At 39.3% G+C, this 19,087-nt stretch overlaps 1 protein-coding gene across 2 annotated transcripts in view; it reads left to right on the top strand.

The window, feature by feature from the left end:
* plekhm2 (pleckstrin homology domain containing, family M (with RUN domain) member 2) overlaps positions 1–19,087 on the top strand; it is a 95,447-nt gene that overhangs the window by 33,885 nt on the left and 42,475 nt on the right. For both annotated transcript variants that reach the window (XM_034171946.1, XM_034171945.1), the window contains 4 exons: positions 9,343–9,412; positions 11,352–11,442; positions 13,341–13,405; positions 14,416–14,504. In XM_034171946.1, the coding sequence (XP_034027837.1) occupies positions 9,343–9,412; positions 11,352–11,442; positions 13,341–13,405; positions 14,416–14,504 (315 nt within the window). The remainder of the gene's footprint in view (positions 1–9,342; positions 9,413–11,351; positions 11,443–13,340; positions 13,406–14,415; positions 14,505–19,087) is intronic.

Here is a 19,087-nt window from a genome sequence, read left to right as displayed (position 1 = left end):
ACGTCTTTTTCAGGGACGTCCCTGCTTATTTCAGCAAGACAATGCCAAGCCACATTCTGCATGTGTTACAATCAATCAATCAATCAATTTTTTTTTTATATAGCGCCAAATCACAACAAACAGTTGCCCCAAGGCGCTTTATATTGTAAGGCAAGGCCATACAATAATGATGTAAAACCCCAACGGTCAAAACGACCCCCTGTGAGCAAGCACTTGGCTACAGTGGGAAGGAAAAACTCCCTTTTAACAGGAAGAAACCTCCAGCAGAACCAGGCTCAGGGAGGGGCAGTCTTCTGCTGGACTGGTTGGGGCTGAGGGAGAGAACCAGGAAAAAGACATGCTGTGGAGGGGAGCAGAGATCGATCACTAATGATTAAATGCAGAGTGGTGCATACAGAGCAAAAAGAGAAAGAAACAGTGCATCATGGGAACCCCCCAGCAGTCTACGTCTATAGCAGCATAACTAAGGGATGGTTCAGGGTCACCTGATCCAGCCCTACTATAAGCTTTAGCAAAAGGAAAGTTTTAAGCCTAATCTTAAAAGTAGAGAGGGTGTCTGTCTCCCTGATCTGAATTGGGAGCTGGTTCCACAGGAGAGGAGCCTGAAAGCTGAAGGCTCTGCCTCCCATTCTACTCTTACAAACCCTAGGAACTACAAGTAAGCCTGCAGTCTGAGAGCGAAGCGCTCAATTGGGGTGATATGGTACTATGAGGTCCCTAAGATAAGATGGGACCTGATTATTCAAAACCTTATAAGTAAGAAGAGAATTTTAAATTCTATTCTAGAATTAACAGGAAGCCATGAAGAGAGGCCAATATGGGTGAGATATGCTCTCTCCTTCTAGTCCCCGTCAGCACTCTAGCTGCAGCATTTTGAATTAACTGAAGGCTTTTTAGGGAACTTTAGGACAACCTGATAATAATGAATTACAATAGTCCAGCCTAGAGGAAATAAATGTATGAATTAGTTTTTCAGCATCACTCTGAGACAAGACCTTTCTGATTTAGAGATATTGCGTAAATGCAAAAAAGCAGTCCTACATATTTGTTTAATATGCGCTTTGATGACATATCCTGATCAAAAATGACTCCAAGATTTCTCACAGTATTACTAGAGGTCAGGGTAATGCCATCCAGAGTAAGGATCTGGTTAGACAACCATGTTTCTAAGATTTGTGGGGCCAAGTACATAACTTCAGTTTTATCTGAGTTTAAAAGCAGGAAATTAGAGGTCATCCATGTCTTTATGTCTGTAAGACAATCCTGCAGTTTAGCTAATTGGTGTGTGTCCTCTGGCTTCATGGATAGATAAAGCTGGGTATCATCTGCGTAACAATGAAAATTTAAGCAATACCAGTCTAATAATACTGCCTAAGGAAGCATATATAAAGTGAATAAAATTGGTCCTAGCACAGAACCTTGTGGAACTCCATAATTAATTTTAGTCTGTGAAGAAGATTCCCCATTTACATGAACAAATTGTAATCTATTAGACAAATATGATTCAAACCACCGCAGCGCAGTGCCTTTAATACCTATGGCATGCTCTAATCTCTGTAATAAATTTTATGGTCAACAGTATCAAAAGCAGCACTGAGGTCTAACAGAACAAGCACAGAGATGAGTCCACTTGTCCGAGGCCATAAGAAGATCATTTTGTAACCTTCACTAATGCTGTTTCTGTACTATGATGAATTCTAAACCTGACTGAAACTCTTCAAATAGACCATTCCTCTGCAGATGATCAGTTTAGCTGTTTTACAACTACCCTTTCAAGAATTTGTGAGAGAAAAGGAAGGTTGGAGATTGGCCTATAATTAGCTAAGATAGCTGGGTCAAGTGATGGCTTTTTAAGTAATGGTTTAATTACTGCCACCTTAAAAGCCTGTGGTACATAGCCAACTAACAAAGATAGATTGATCATATTTAAGATCGAAGCATTAAATAATGGTAGGGCTTCCTTGAGCAGCCTGGTATGAATGGGGTCTAAGAAACCTGTTGATGGTTTGGATGAAGTAACTAATGAAAATAACTCAGACAGAACAATCGGAGAGAAAGAGTCTAACCAAATACCGGCATCACTGAAAGCAGCCAAAGATAACGATACGTCTTTGGGATGGTTATGAGTAATTTTTTCTCTAATAGTTAAAATTTTGTTAGCAAAGAAAGTCATGAACTCATTACTAGTTAAAGTTAATGGAATACTCAGCTCAATAGAGCTCTGACTCTTTGTCAGCCTGGCTACAGTGCTGAAAAGAAACCTGGGTTGTTCTTATTTTCTTCAATTAGTGATGAGTAGAAAGATGTCCTAGCTTTACGGAGGCTTTTTTATAGAGCAACAGACTCTTTTTCCAGGCTAAGTGAAGATCTTCTAAATTAGTGAGACGCCATTTCCTCTCCAACTTACGGGTTATCTGCTTTAAGCTACGAGTTTGAGAGTTATACCATGGAGTCAGACACTTCTGATTTAAAGCTCTCTTTTTCAGAGGAGCTACAGCATCCAAAGTTGTCTTCAATGAGGATGTAAACTATTGACGAGATACTCTATCTCCCTTACAGAGTTTAGGTAGCTACTCTGCACTGTGTTGTTATATGGCATTAGAGAACATAAAGAAGGAATCATATCCTTAAACCTAGTTACAGCGCTTTCTGAAAGACTTCTAGTGTATGAAACTTATTCCCTACTGCTGGGTAGTCCATCAGAGTAAATGTAAATGTTATTAAAAAATGATCAGACAGAAGGGAGTTTTCAGGGAATACTGTTAAGTCTTCTATTTCCATACCATAAGTCAGAACAAGATCTAAGATATGATTAAAGTGGTGGGTGGACTCATTTACTTTTTGAGCAAAGCCAATAGAGTCTAATAATAGATTAAATGCAGTGTTGAGGCTGTCATTCTCAGCATCTGTGTGGATGTAAAATCGCCCACTATAATTATCTTATCTGAGCTAAGCACTAAGTCAGACAAAAGGTCTGAAAATTCACAGAGAAACTCACAGTAACGACCAGGTGGACGATAGATAATAACAAATAAAACTGGTTTTTGGGACTTCCAATTTGGATGGACAAGACTAAGAGACAAGCTTTCAAATGAATTAAAGCTCTGTCTGGGTTTTTGATTAATTAGTAAGCTGGAATGGAAGATTGCTGCTAACAGCATGGCTTCATAGTAAAAGAGTGCGGGTACTAGACTGGTCTGCCTGCAGTCCAGACCTGTCGCCCATTGAAAATGTGTGGTGCATTATGAAGTGCACACTACGACAACGGAGACCCCGGACTGTTGAACAACTGAAGTTGTACATCAAGCAAGAATGGGAAAGAATTCCACCTACAAAGCTTCAACAGTTATTGTCCTCAGTTCCCAAACGCTTATGGCCTAGTTCAAAAATAATGAAGCCAAAGTGTGACATAACCATCGAAATTTAAAAGTGGTCTTTTTTGTGAAATGTTACCATTTTAGGTATGGTTATATATCAGAGTTTCAATATTTCTATTGGTCTCGGTTCAGTCATTGCTGGAAATTACCAGCGCATATATGCTATAATGTGCTGCAGGGGTGGGCAATAATGTGCCATAAAGGGCCGAGACACTGCAGGTTTTCCGTGCAACCAGTCACCTCAGTAGGTGATTTCATTAATGATCAGGTGTCTCAGCAGGTGATTTCATTGACAACCAGGTGTTTATGTTCAGAGGAGAAGCTCATCAGCAACCCACCTGCTGAGGTGAATGGTTGCATGGAAAACCTGCAGTGTCTCGGCCCTCGATGCCCACCCCTGTGCTAGAGTGTAACACTTGCGGCAACAGTTGGAGGTATCTTCTTTAGTCTGCAAAAGCCTGAAACAAAGAAATTCTGTCCATTAGTTCCTGGTATTATCAAACAAGTAATATAATTATTCTATTAAGGCAGAGTAGGAGATATAGCTAAGGTTTTGACACAAATAAATCAAGGACTCATTCTCAGCGTTACGCTTGCGACAGTTTTACCTTGTTTAGAAACATAATGTTTTTTCTTGGAAATGACATTTCTACCTTTACAAAAATGTATTACTATGTGTTAGTATGAAGCACAAACAAACAAGGTTAATACAAATACAAGGTTATTTCTTTAACATTCAACTTTAAATGATAATGCTAAATATCAGTGTCACACAAAATTGATGAAAAAAAGTGCTATTTTTGGGGTAAATTTCGTGCATATCTCTGGAACTGTGCGGAATTTTTCCATGAAATTTTCAGTACCTGTCAAAGACTATAGGCAACCCACAGATAAATCTGGATGGTGCTAAATAAAATAATGGCTTGTTCATGACAAATGCAGTAAATCAGCAGTTAGGCTACATTATTTTTTAACTAGGCCTTATTGAGTGTTGTTAGAAGGAAAGGTGATGTAACACAGTGCTAAACCTACCACTATCCCAGCTTTTTTGAAATGTGTTGCAATGAGCAAATATTTGCACAAAAAACAATGAAGTTTATCAGTTTGAATATTAAATATCTTGTCTTTGAGGTGTATTCAACTGAATATAGGTTGAAGAGGATTTGCAAATCATTGTATTCTGTTTTTTTTTTTTTAATTTACATTTTACACAATGTTCCAACTTCATTGGAATTGAGGTTGTAGGCCTAGCCCTATCAGTAGCCTCCTGAACCTCCTCCAAGGTAATTATGTTATTGAGAGACTGACAGTGATCTTTGGAGCGATTACACATTCCATTTTCCATATCACACATTAACTTACAAATATCTTGTAAAAATTGCTCATCAAACATAGGACTACAAAAGCACAGGCTACTATAATCATTTCCCCACCTTTTTAGTGTCTGGCCAATTTCAATTCAATTTCAATTTTCTAAAATAATTTCCATTGGTATAGTCTTACTCTTAGAAGGAAAAAATAATGAAAAAAATAATGAAAGGGCGAGGCCCAAAACGTCACCTTTGGTGCTCATTAAAGCTTTTTTGGGAGCTAACTGGCTGTGCGGATCTCATTTTCGTATTTTTTGTGTTACTCTTAGAAGGCCCCAGTTAATTTTTTTTTCTCTCCAGAATAACTGTGGGTTACTAAAATGGGCTTATTCTATTTGTAAAGGTTGTCCCCTTCTGAAACATCTCATTAAAAAAAACATTGGCATCATTTAAATGCCTCATGAAAAATCCTTCTTCTTATAATCCTTCTCCTTCTTCTTCATATCCTTACACCTTAAAAAACATTTTTGTGCTTCTTGCAAATTATGCCACAATTCATTAAGTTCATTATTCCTATAGGGTTGATTAGTTTGGTAGCTCTTCTTGGTATTTATATTTCTAACTGCACAATGTTTATTTCCTGATGTAAAAACTCACAGAGTTGATCATAACAGTGATCTATATTGTCCAGAGTAACACTGCCATTTTCTAATTGATATGTAATCTCAGTGAGAGTCCTACGGCACATTTCATCGGATAAGAATTTAACTGGGAGGTAGGTCTAGGCTTACTCTGCAGTAATTTCCCATTCCACTGGGAGTCTGACACCGCAACCCTGTGGGAAACTGATTCCCCGGCCTCGAACCGGAGATGATCAGGCATTTTGCTGCGCTCATCCAACAATTTAGCAGCTTTGCCACCTACTCTTAATACCAGATCAGACGGAGTATAAACACCAAAGTCCAAACCTTTTTTAAATCCTCATGGGGTGTTACAATATAATCAACAACAGCTTTGTCTCTTATAGAAATAGATGCAAAATGATCATTTTCTGGGTTTAGCCCCCCGTTAAGCACACAACATTTAGAATCCTTCGGGAATTCAAGAAATGTTTGTCCATGTTTATTTACAACTGTATCGAGTGCGGCCCTCATAGGAATATCATCTTCATCAACATTATCCTTCAAGTCGCCAATTCTACTATTCAAATCACCACAAATATACACAGCATCCACTTTAGGGCTAATTGTATACATCAGCATCAATAGGTCATTAAAGAATCAGCATCACGCCCTCACTTTGAGGATTCGGAGGAAATAATAATAAAAGAATATAGCAACTCTCAGTGTTCAAAACATGCACAAATGATCCCATCATGCACTTTGTCCACAATGTCTACAGCGAACTGGCCAAAGATGGTGTTCTTGACACAAAATCCCACACCCCTGGAAGTCTTGATAGCTCTCCTATGTGCAATACAATTGTGACCAAACCAAGTGAAACCGTCAAAATCAAGGGAGTCCTCTGATAAATGAGTCTCACTCAGGGAAATAAAGTCCAGATTCAGAGAATTAAGTAGCACAGTTCTAAGTTCAAAGGTGTCTACCACTTAACATTCATTCATAACATAAAGCCCCTTTCACACCGGGCCTGCTTTGAGTTGTTTCATGTGGCGTCCTGACGACGCAGGAATGTCTGTGTCAGGTGCGTGCAGCAGGGGGGAGAGAGGAGGTGACAGCACAGAGTCAGCCTGCAGGTTCTCTGCACAGACAAATCAGAGTGCACACTTTGGCTGCAGCCACACTGCAGCCAAACGAACCGTCCGTGTGTAACGTGTGTAAATGTGGAGATGTCCGGAGTTATACTTGATGTGGACATATCCTGTCTTTGGCAATCAGTCCGTGAGCAGGACTTATGTCTTTTTTTTTTTTCCTTTATTTTACACAATTATGAGAGAGTTGGAGCAGAGAGTGAGGAGCTGCAGCAGCCAGACAGTTTTCTTTTTTTTTCTTTTTAACTGTTTACATGTGCGTGCGTGAACGAATCGTCCGTGAGTGGACTGGAAATGTCCGGACCTTTTACTGGATGTGGACATGTCTTGTCTCTGGCAATCAGTCTGTGAGCAGGACTTTTATGGACTTTATTTAAACCATAGAAGTAAAGAGACACATTTGTGAGAGAATTTAAGAGCGAGGAGCTGCAGCAGCAGTCGAGCTGCAATCAGCAGTTTTTTTTCTGTGCTCTTTTTGAGCGTGTAATTTTACTGCATTGTGTACACGGTATAAAAACAATCCTGCATGATTTATACTTTCGGGAACAATGGAACACAGCAGGAATCACAAATTGGCATCAGGTAATGTTGTATTGTGAGGGTGTGGCTTCCAGTCACGTTGAGTACTGTCGTGTTGCTCTGACTTATGCTGAAACCACTTAATTTCTGTGTCCTGTGCTCGACGCAGAAAAAATTAAACATGTTTAATTTTTGCTGTCCGATTCACTTTGTCCTTTGCATCCTGCACGCTGTTGTGGTGTTGAGCTACATCATCTTGGCACTGGTGGTGTCGTCATGACGTTGCACAACGCAACTCAAAGTGGGCCCGGTGTGAAAGGGGCTTAACCAACAGAAACTGTTCAGTACTCACAGTGGGAAGGGCTTGGTCTCCTCACTTCCATTCCCATGTTACTGACTCTCCCCCGGGAGGGTCTGTTTCATCAGCCGCCCATTCGCAGCCAGATAAAAGCTTTTTCCCCCAGGGTCTCTCGCAGCAAAGCCCTGAAGTTTATATCCACCAGACGCTCCTTGTGCAGTTTTGCTGATGACACAAAAACTGTTTGGAAATGGTCCGAACTTTTAAGCTTGAATTTTCTGCGGCGCACAGACACCTTCTTTTGAGTAAATTTTAATTCCACCCTCCAGCCCTGGGTTACTTCCTCTTGACCGTAAACGCTCCACTGCAACCAACTCGGGCAATGGGTGAACCTTGAGGCCTTCCTGCAACGGATCCTGAACCTTGGCCTTTATGTCCTTGTTGTCCTCTTGCACTAAACCCACTATTACAAGTGAGACATCTGGGTCAAATCGTTTAATTGGGATAGCATTACGCTTCACATCCTTCTCAATCTGATCCATTCTGGCACATAGAATGCACACCTCAGCATCCAAGCTTACGCGCATGTCTTTTTTCATGTTTGCTTGGTTCTCTGAGATCAGCATCTCCATTGTAGTTGTTAAGCCTTATATTTCATCCTTAACCTGTTTCTTCATAGTGGTTTGCATACTATCCATTTTTGCATTTGGTGCTTTGAGCTTATTCAACACCGCAGAGTTAATACCCACGTTTTCCGCATCCTTTTCTCTGTCTGGCTTCCTCCCCTGTCTCATTGCCATATTCCACAGAAGACTCTGAAGAAAGTCTCATAAACTTCTCAAGAATATTTTAAGTGGAAAAACTGCACTAATAAGATGTTAATGCTGAAAATAAGTTTGTGTCTGCTTGATTGCCACTGCTGCCATGTCAAATTCATTCATTCATTCATTCATATTTATACCCACTTACTTCAGTCGAGTGTCATGGGGGGCCTGGAGCCTATTTCAGCATTCACAGCTTGAGAGGCAGGGTACACCTTGGACAGGATGCCAGTCTATAGCAGGGCCATACGCAGACAGACAGACTCATTCACACTCGCATGCACACCCGCAGTCAGTTTATAACCTTGTGAAATGCGGTTTTAAAACTAGAACTTTCTTCTCACCTTGAAGATGTGTCACTTCATCTAACACGACACACGATGTTGAGGGGTCTTCAGCGCATCTACTTCCACTTGTGTAGAGCCTGTACCGTTCAGTGACTTCAACAGTTGTAGTAATTCATAAAGCAAGTACTTCAGTCCACAAAACAGTATTTTTTTGTGTTTTAGCTTTCTGTCATAGTAAGAGCTGAAAGCAAATAATGAAGATGAGCTTATGGTGCAGACTGCCATCTTTAGATTGGTGGTTATCACATCAACATAGGGTGAATAGTGTAGGTAGGGTTGCAGCATTTTCTCTGTGTGGACCTCATTTTTCAATGTATCAAATGTAATTACAGAATTGACTGTTGATCGTTTTCACAGGCAGTGGTGTGTTCTTTCCAGCAGGAGTCTATACCGGTTCATGAAATTTTCAAAATACTAGTATAAGCCATCTGGTATGCGTACTGGGAGTCTCATCCCCGTGTCCCCCGCTGTCAGAGCTGTTAAACTTCAGAGCCGATGCAGTAGATTTAAAAATGATACACGAGAAGTGCATTTAGGTTATTTGATATTTTATGCAGAAGCGGTTGAAGATGAGTGAATGGTATTTTATGCAGAAGTTGTATTTCGAGAGAAAAACACCATTCTGCACATGTTGATACAAGATTTACTTTCAGATGCACATAATTTAAGTACTGCATAAAGCGCAAATACAATTGAGGAGTTTGGTATTTTTTGTGGCGAATTTAAGCTGAAACTCTGAACGTACCTTCCTCTGGACAAAGTGGGGTTTGTGGTACAAGTTACCACAGCGATCTAGCCAGCTGAAACATTACTTCTTTTTTTTCTTATCTGCTAAGGCCCCAGATGAGTGAAGAAGTCCTGTGTCTGCAACCCCATAATATGTGCTGTTGTTCTTTCAGGGTGGACAACAACCATTTGCTGCTTCTCATGATTCATGTATTCAGGGAGAATGAAGAGCAGCTCTTTAAGGTGAAGTGAGTGTGTGTTTGTGTCTGTGTGTGTTTAGAAGAAATTATGTGGCACCCTCTATGACCTCTGTTTAACCTCACCTCTAAAATTAGTTTTTGCAGTGTCACTCGCCTGTGGTCTTCTTCCTTTTTTGATTCTCTGTGAAGCACTTTGCACTCTTGTTGCCTCTATTTGATGCTTGTAACATTTTGTTTTGTGCCTTTAGAAATTTTATTTTTAAAAATACCTGTACATAAATGAAAAAAAAAAATGCATATCACTCAGCTTCATAGTGGAGTTGAACAGAGGAGGATTTTCATAACAACAAAACAGATCAAATCTAGGCTTGCATTTCCCATGTGCCTTCTGACAAACTGTAGTTAAACTTTTCTTTTTAAGACAATCCTACCCTCTGTTACTTCATCATGATGTTGCAGAACTGCTTATAACTGGTGATGCAAAATGGTAAACTTGCACTATGCACAATTTCGCCAGTCATAGCCACAGAAACCTATAACGTCATTAAGGTGTCTTGGTGTCTTAGTGGCTCTTCTCACTCGTTTCCTTCTTACACGGTCATTCAGATTTTTTGAAAACTGCCTCCCCCAGGCATATTTACCATACCGTACCATCCTATATAGGCCCTGGTGCTTAGCTCTGAATTCTGTCGCGTCAAGCGGAGGAGAGTCTACATCTCCGTCTTGATGGATGCTTGTCTGATGCATGTTACTTCCTCAGCAGTGGCTGGTACCCATTTACAGCTGGGTGAACTGAAACATTGTAGATTAAGTGTCTTAAGTAAGGACACAGACAGGTAGGATGAGTGGGATTTAAACCCAGGTCTGCATATTGACAGGCAAACTCCTTATTAACTGAGCTAACTGCTCTACATACATACAGTGTGTGTAGCAGTAATATTATACTGTTTGTATTCGTAAATGAAGTCCAAAACATAGTCGGTGACTTGCAAATGTTCATGTATCATCCCCTGACTTGTCTGAAGAAAAACAGGCTATACAGATAATTATTTACTTGTTGCACTAAAGTGTGCACTTATGAAACCAGGGTTATCCACCTCTGATGTTAAATTATTGAAAAGATCATTTCTAGTATTTAACGGAAGGAGGACCAGCAGCTTCGGTTTGTTTGACTCAGTTTTTTTTTTTTTTTTTTTTTTTTGCTTTAGTGGTTTTAGAACACAGAAAATGTTGCAAATCTGTGTTTGCAAATTGTGACATGATTGTGCTTTTATGTGTTTTTTTTTTTTTTATGGCTTACGCACGCATTACACACTGCTGTGCAGAACCTGAGTGCGAATGTATAACAGGTTATTTCCACCCCACCCCACCCCACCCCCCCAAACAAAAAAATAGGTGGTAAATTTCGTCAATTGTTTTACAAAAAAAGGCAGTATATTAAGGGAAGAAACAGGCTTTTCCAGAGAAACCTTTTAAGACTTTTAAGAAAAAACTGATTACTCTGTAGGTTTACACTGCAAGGTGTGATTTCACAAAAACATCAAATGGAATATTAAATTGAGAATTCACCATGGGATAGTTTGCCCCAAGGCATTAACCTTTAAAGGCAAAGACATATATAACATATATGTTCTTTAGCCTTTAATGCTTAGTAATTAAAGTGTTTTTGCTCATCTCCTTTTTGGTGTTTGATTTTTATTAATTTATGTATTTATTTTAATTATGACTAGAATTGCTGTCCATACCAATGTACTGGTTGGATAAGCTCCAGAAACACCTTTTTAATAATTGTCTGTATATGTCAAAAAGGACTCCGTGGAGTTTCTTGAAGTGATGTTAACACTATGCTCAATTTTTGGCACAAAATGAGTTAACACCTGTTGTTGTGTTGTCATACAAGATACCAGAACACAACACAAATGACAGTGGTGTGTTAGACTGTGGTATGTGCACATTTGACTAGTTCTGTTTTCTGAGTGCAGATGGTGAGGATGAGTACCGGCCATATGGAGGGGGATCTGCAGCCTCTCTACCTGCTGCTCACTGACTGTTACATTTACCTGCTTAGGAAGGGTAGGTGACAAAGAATGAACCCAAAGCTCAAACCCAAAATATCTTCAGCACAGAGGAAACACAAATTAAATGGTGTTGTTTGAATATTTTCAAAGGGAACTGTGGACATTTTATTTATTTATTACCTGAAGTCCCTTTGAATTTTCAATGATTTAAGTTTTTTTTTTATCACAACTATGTATAATTTTGCATTACATTACTCAAATAAAGGATTTACATTCTTGTATCTCTAATATGGTCAGAATGGGCCTTTTGTGGGGAAAAAAAAAATGTAGAAACGTAAAAATATAGAAATCTTGACGCATCAAATGCAGCTTGAACTTGGGGGGGGGGGGGGATGGTTTTAGTGGTTAAGTGTTGGGCTTGAGACCAGAGGATCCTCAGTTCAAATCCTAGCCTTACCCTTGGGCAAGGTCCTTAATCCCCCAGTTGCTCCTGGTGTGCAGTGAGTACCTTGCATGGCAACAGCCTGACATCGGGGTGAATGTGAGGCAATGATATGTAAAGCGTTTGAGCATCTAATGCAGATGGAAAAGCGACTATATAAATGCAATCCATTTACATTTGAACTACAAACCTTACACATGTACTTCCTCCTTGATTTTGTTAACAAAATCTCAGAGAAAACTTGTTATATTTATCATTGAATCCCCCTAAAGTAAACTTTGCCAGCAATCTGGCATAATCTATATCAGGGGTGGGCAACTTGTTCCAGAAAGGCCCAAGATGCAGGTTTTCTTTGCAGCCACTGACTCCACCAGGTGATTTCACTAATTAACTGATTCTATCTGCTCAAAGTGATATTTGGTATGCTTATGTATTTTGGATTAAGGATGAACACCACCAAAACTGAACATTGATAGGACTAATATTTTTGGAGAAAGTATGAATATTAGCGAACAACACAGGACATTGCCAAATACATTCTGGACTCACACGCCATTCCAGCAGGGGCTGGTACATCACCTTTATATTAAAAGCATGCATGCATGCGTGATGTTATTTAGTAAGTTGATTGTAAGTAAAAAGTAAAGTCCGTTCGGCTGCTCCCGTGTTTGCACTTGGGGTCACCACAGCAAATCCAGGGTGGATCTGCATGTTGAATTGGCACAGGTTTTACGCCGGATGCCCTTCCTGACGCAACTCCAAACTACATGGAGAAATGTGGCAGGGGTGGGATTTGAACCCAGAGCCTTCTGAACTGAAACCAAGCACATTAACCACTTGGCCACCACCCCTGGTAGTAAGTTCATTGTAATTGTTTAGGTTCTTGTTATCATGTACACATGATTATTATACACAGTATACACAGTATTATTATTATTTTATTTTTACTTCTACTTTGTCATTTGGTTTTTAAATGGACCAGAATGGAAATAAGTGTTTTCACTTTCTTGTGTCATCTATGTACTTTTAATGTATTTACAATTATATTATGTACTTAGTAAGTTCATTGTAAGTAGATAATATAATTGTAAATACATTAAAAGTACATAGATGACACAAGAAAGTGAAAACACTTATTTCCATTCTTGTCCATTTAAAAATCAAATGACAAAATAGAAGTAAAAATAAAATAATAATATTACTGATAACAATAATAATCATGTGTATATGATAACAAGAACCTAAACAATTTATAAATCCATTAAAACTAACTTAACATTTAAAAATTACATAATTAACAGGAAATAAAAGGTTTGAGTTCAACCCTCTAAAAAGTGTTGAGGTTTAAGGTTCTCAAAACATTCTGGACTCATGCCATTCCAACCCATAGAAACTTTGCACAATTTATTACCACCCTTGAAAAATTTCAGCTACCTATTTTATCAACACTACCCATTCTAGAACCCGTGGATCCCCACTACTGTTTATTTAACTTGAGCTTTCCTCCACAGGAGCAGCAGAAAAACCCTACACAGTAGAAGATGCCGTTTCATATAATGAGTTGGACTATATTTCAGTAAGTGTTCTGCATAAAAAATTATGAAAATTTTTCTCTCATTTGTTCTTGACCGGATGTGCTGTTATTTATTTGTGTATTTATATTTACTCGTATTTGATCCTTTTTTAATGTTTATTAGAGTGATAGTAAAGACAGACAGGAAACAGGGAAAGCTGAGGAGAGACATGCAGCAAAAGTCATGCAGGCTGGGATTCTATCAGGTGGACGTAGTGTTGCAGTGCTTCAGGGGATGACTTTATCACGTTACCCAGGGGTCATTCAGATGTTGTAAAACTTAAGATGTTTTTGCATACTGAGAGTGGGGTCACAAGCAGTCAAACAGAGATTTAGTTAATATAAAAACAATATTTATCATTTTGGTTTCCACACCAGCAAAAAAATCACGTCAGAAATTTCTCCAGCTTTTCATCCTAACAGCTCTTCATGCCTCCAGACAGCTTACGGGATGGTGGATTTGTTTTGTGTGTGTTAGAAGCGTCCATTAGCTCCTTTAAATCGTCATCCGCCAGCAAAACAAACTGCAGTGTTTAGCTAAATGCTGCCCCCAGTAGTGTGAGCATGCGTGGTGGTTGGGGCATACAATCGCACATTTCATATAGCACAAAAATTGCACGCTAAAAAAAAAGAACTATTGCATGGTCAGTGAAACACAACAGCAAATGGTATGAATAATCCATGTTACATGACATACAGCCCACCAATCAAATGACAAGGATCCACTCAGCTGTTGTGTAGTTTCTCATATATTTACATGAATGACTACTATTGCTATTTTCTGTGCCCTGGGATGATGTCAGTGGTCCAGCAATAATAATGTGCAAACGGTTTATTTTATTTGCTGAATGTTAGTAGTTTTGATTTTTTTGATGAAACTTTTCATCATGTGTTCATCCGCCACACCATGAAATTAAAGGTGTTTTTTGTTCTCTGGTGATTGAAATGTATCCAGTTGTGAAATGCAAATGTCACTTTTATGTCAAAAACTGAGCTGTAATGTTGTCTTTTAGGTGGGTCTTGACCAACAGACATTGACAATGGTCTGCACAAACAGGCGAAGAAAGTTCTTGTTGGACACAGCTGATGTTTCACTTACTTCGTGAGTGTACATAATAATAAAATACTAAACATTGTTTTGTATCACTTTTTACTCAAATGCTTCACAGTTTGCAAATGATTAAAGTCACTGAAACACATTTGGGAAGACCGTTCAAAAACAGTAATAATAGAAAAGAACGTTACCAAAAAATTTATGAAATAAAATTTAATTTTGGGTTGCAGTCACATTTAAAAAATAAGTCTTCAGTTTCCTTCTAATATTGCCTTAAGGACCCGGTCACACAGCACACAGCGGTAGCTGAATGAAGGAAAAAAAGTTGAAGTCACAAATCATCGAGAAAAGGTGGACAAATGATCCTGCACTTTTTGCCATCACTGAAAAAACTGCAAAATCAAGAGCGCATAAAGGAACAGAACAAAACCAAAACAGAAACACGAAGCGAACACCGACCTTGAAGCTTTAAACAAAATCAAAATGAAACATTCATGATAAGCGTGCATGTGCGCACAGCCGTTCCTGCCGTTCGTGGAACAGGAACGAAGCTGGACGACGGTTAAACGAAGCCTCCGAAAGTCAACCCAAGTACAGATTTCTTGTTTCGTTTTGGCTTTGGTGTCCTTTGTTAGTGCCGTGTGACCGGGGCTTAAGTGTTTCACAATAGTGGTCTGATGTCAAGGCACACTGGATTCAGGAGTTTAGGGACAAAAATATAAAAAGCAGCCTCATTTTGTGCTTTTTTTTATATGAGACCTTTGGAATATTAACTGTATTATGAATGGAATTTTAAACATTAATTTAGCAGCCGAAAACTATTTTCTATGTAACAGTTTAGTGGTTTAATGCTATCGAGTACAGAGAAAGAATCAGCAGTTTCTCTGTGCCCTGAGCTTTTCAGTCCTCTGCTTACATTGCCATGTCCATGTTGCATCCCATCCTGTGAAACTCTTGCCCTTCCCTGTGTTTTATAAAGTAACAGCAGTCATCACTGCTCACCACAAAGCTGTTTAATATTTTGGAAGATGGCAGACACCAGTGAGCTCATCAGTGCATCCAAATGCATATAGAGACAATAAATGCCTCTGACCAAGAATATGATCAAACGACAATCATAGACTCCTATACTACTGTATTCGCCCGAGCATCAGCCAGCCTGATTTTTTTGAAGAAAGCTGGTTAAGCGCCCACATTAAATTAAATTAAATTACAAGGAACACATTTAATGAATGAGAAAAGGGCAAAAAATGAACACAAACGTGATTTACTTTTGTGTGAAAATCAGACATCGTATTGAAATGGGTATTCCAGCTGACATAATTTGCCATGCTCGTGCATTAGCCCACCCTCTCTTCAGGCAGAATTTCGCACTCTGACTGACGAATGCGGTGTACAGAGAGGCAAATAAGTATTTGATCCACTGTCGATTTTGCAAGTTTTCCCACCTACAAAGAATGGAGAGGTCTGTAAGTTTTATTGTAGGTACACTTCAACTGTGAGAGACAGAAAATTACATTGTATGATTTTTAAGTAATTTGCATTTTATTGCATGAAATAAGTATTTGATCAAGTACCAACCAGCAAGAATTCTGGCTCTCACAGAACTGTTAGTTTTTCTTTAAGAAGCCCTCCTTGCACCTGTTGCCTGTATGAAAGACACCTGTCCACACACTCAATCACATTCCAACCGATCCACCATGGCCAAGACCAAAGAGCTGTATAAGGGCACCAGGGACAAAACTGTAGACCTGCACATGGCTGGGATGGACTACAGGACAATAGACAAGCAGCTTGGTCAGAAGACAACAACTGCTGGCACAATTACTAGAAAATGGAAGAAACACAAGATGACTGTCAATCTTCCTCGGTCTGGGACTCCATGCAAGATCTCACCTCGTGGGGTAAGGATGATTCTGAGAAAGCCCAGTACTATGAGGGAGGACATGGCCAATGACCTGAAGAGAGCTGGGACCACAGTCGCAAAGGTTATATTAGTAACACATGACGTCGTCATGGTTTAAAATCCTGCAGGGCAGCAAGGTCTCCCTGCTCAAGCCAGCACATGTCCAGTCCCATTTGAAGTTTGCCAGTGACCATCTGGATGATCCAGAGGAGGCATGGGAGAAGGTTGTGTGGTCAGATGAGACCAAAATAGAGGTTATTGGTATCAACTCCCCTCACCATGTTTGGAGGATGAGAACAACCCCAAGAACACCGTCCCAACTGTGAAGCATGGGGGTGGAAACATCATTATTGGGGGTGCTTTTCTGTAAAGGGGACAGGACGACTGCACCGTATTGCAGGGAGGATGAATGGGGTCATGTATTGTGAGATTTAGCAAACAACCTCCTTCCCTCAGTAGGAGCATTGAAGATGGGTCATGGCTGGGTCTTCCAGCATGACAATGACCTGAAACACACAGCCGGGGCAACTAAGGAGGGGCTCCGTAAGAAGCATTTCAAGGTCCTGGAGTGGTCTAGCCAGTCTACAGACCTGCAATCAATAGAAAAATCTTTGGAAGATGCTGAAACTTGAAATCTGAAAGATCTGGAGAAGATCTGTATGGAGAAGTGGACCAAAATTCCGGCTGCAGTGTGCAAATTTGGTCAAGAACTACAGGAAATGTCTGACCTCTGTAATTTGAAAACAAAGGTTTCTGTACCAAATATTAATGTCTGTTTCTCTATTGTAAAAAATCATACAATGTGAATTTCTTTTTTTTTAGATTTTGTCTCTCAGTTGAAGTGTACCTAAGATGAAGGTTACTGACCTCTCCATTCTTTGTAGGTGGGAAAACTTGGATCAAATACTGTGTGTGTGTGTGTGTGTGTGTGTATATATACACAAGCCCTAGCAAAAATTATGGAATCACTGGCCTCGGAGGATGTTCATTCAGTTGTTTAATTTTGTAGAAAAAATGCAGATCACAGACATGACACAAAACTAAAGTCATTTCAAATGGCAACTTTCTGGCTTTAAGAAACACTATAAGAAATCAAGAAAAAAAATTGTGGCAGTCAGTAACGGTTACTTTTTTAGACCAAGCAGAGGGAAAAAAATATGGACACTGAATTCTGAGGAATAAATTATGGAATCACCCTGTAAATTTTCATCCCCAAAACTAACACCTCCATCAAATCAGATCTGCTCGTTAGTCTGCATCTAAAAAGGAGTGATCACACCCTTGGAGAGCTGTTGCACCAAGTGGACTGACATGAATCATGGCTCCAACATGAGAGGTGTCAATTGAAACAAAGGAGAGGATTATCAAACTCTTAAAAGAGGGTAAATCATCACGCAATGTTGCAAAAGATGTTGGTTGTTCACAGTCAGCTGTGTCTAAACTCTGGACCAAATACAAACATGGGAAGGTTGTTAAAGGCAAACATACTGGTAGACCAAGGAAGACATCAAAGCGTCAAGACAGAAAACTTAAAACAATATGTCTCAAAAATCAAAAACAACAAAACAAATGAGGTACTAATGGGAGGAAACTGGGGTCAACGTCTGTGACCGAACTGTAAGAAACCGCCTAAAGGAAATGGGATTTACATACAGAAAAGCTAAACAAAAGCCATCATTAACACTTAAACAGAAAAAAACAAGGTTACAATGGGCTAAGGAAAAGCAATCGTGGACTGTGGATGACTGGATGAAAGTTATATTCAGTGATAAATCTCGAATCTGCATTGGGCAAGGTGATGATGCTGAAACTTTTGTTTGGTGCCGTTCCAATGAGATTTATAAAGATGAGTGCCTGAAGAGAACATGTAAATTTCAACAGTCATTGATGATATGGGGCTGCATGTCAGGTAAAGGCACTGGGGAGATGGCTGTCATTACATCATCAATAAATGTGCAAGTACTGTTTGTCACTCATGTATGTATGTATATATGTATATATATGTATATGTATGTATGTATATATGTATATATATGTATATGTATGTATGTATATATGTATGTGTATATGTATATGTATGTGTATGTATATATATATATGTATGTGTATATGTATGTATGTGTATATGTATGTATGTGTATGTATGTATGTGTATATGTGTATATGTATGTATGTGTATATATATATGTGTATGTATATACACTCAACAAAAATATAAATGCAACACTTTTGGTTTTGCTCCCATTTTGTATGAGATGAACTCAAAGATCTAAAATTTTTTCCACATACACAATATCACCATTTCCCTCAAATATTGTTCACAAACCAGTCTAAATCTGTGATAGTGAGCACTTCTCCTTTGCTGAGATAATCCATCCCACCTCACAGGTGTGCCATATCAAGATGCTGATTAGACACCATGATTAGTGCACAGGTGTGCCTTAGACTGCCCACAATAAAAGAACACTCTGAAAGGTGCAGTTTTGTTTTATTGGGGGGGGATACCAGTCAGTATCTGGTGTGACCACCATTTGCCTCATGCAGTGCAACACATCTCCTTCGCATCATCCGTGAAGAGAACACCTCTCCAACGTGCCAAATGCCAGTGAATGTGAGCATTTGCCCACTCAAGTCGGTTACGACGACGAACTGGAGTCAGGTCGAGACCCCGATGAGGATGACGAGCATGCAGATGAGCTTCCCTGAGACGGTTTCTGACAGTTTA

Source organism: Thalassophryne amazonica, chromosome 6 (genome assembly GCF_902500255.1).
Source record: "Thalassophryne amazonica chromosome 6, fThaAma1.1, whole genome shotgun sequence".
NCBI lineage: Eukaryota > Metazoa > Chordata > Actinopteri > Batrachoidiformes > Batrachoididae > Thalassophryne > Thalassophryne amazonica.
This window is presented reverse-complemented; position numbering and strand designations above follow the sequence as displayed.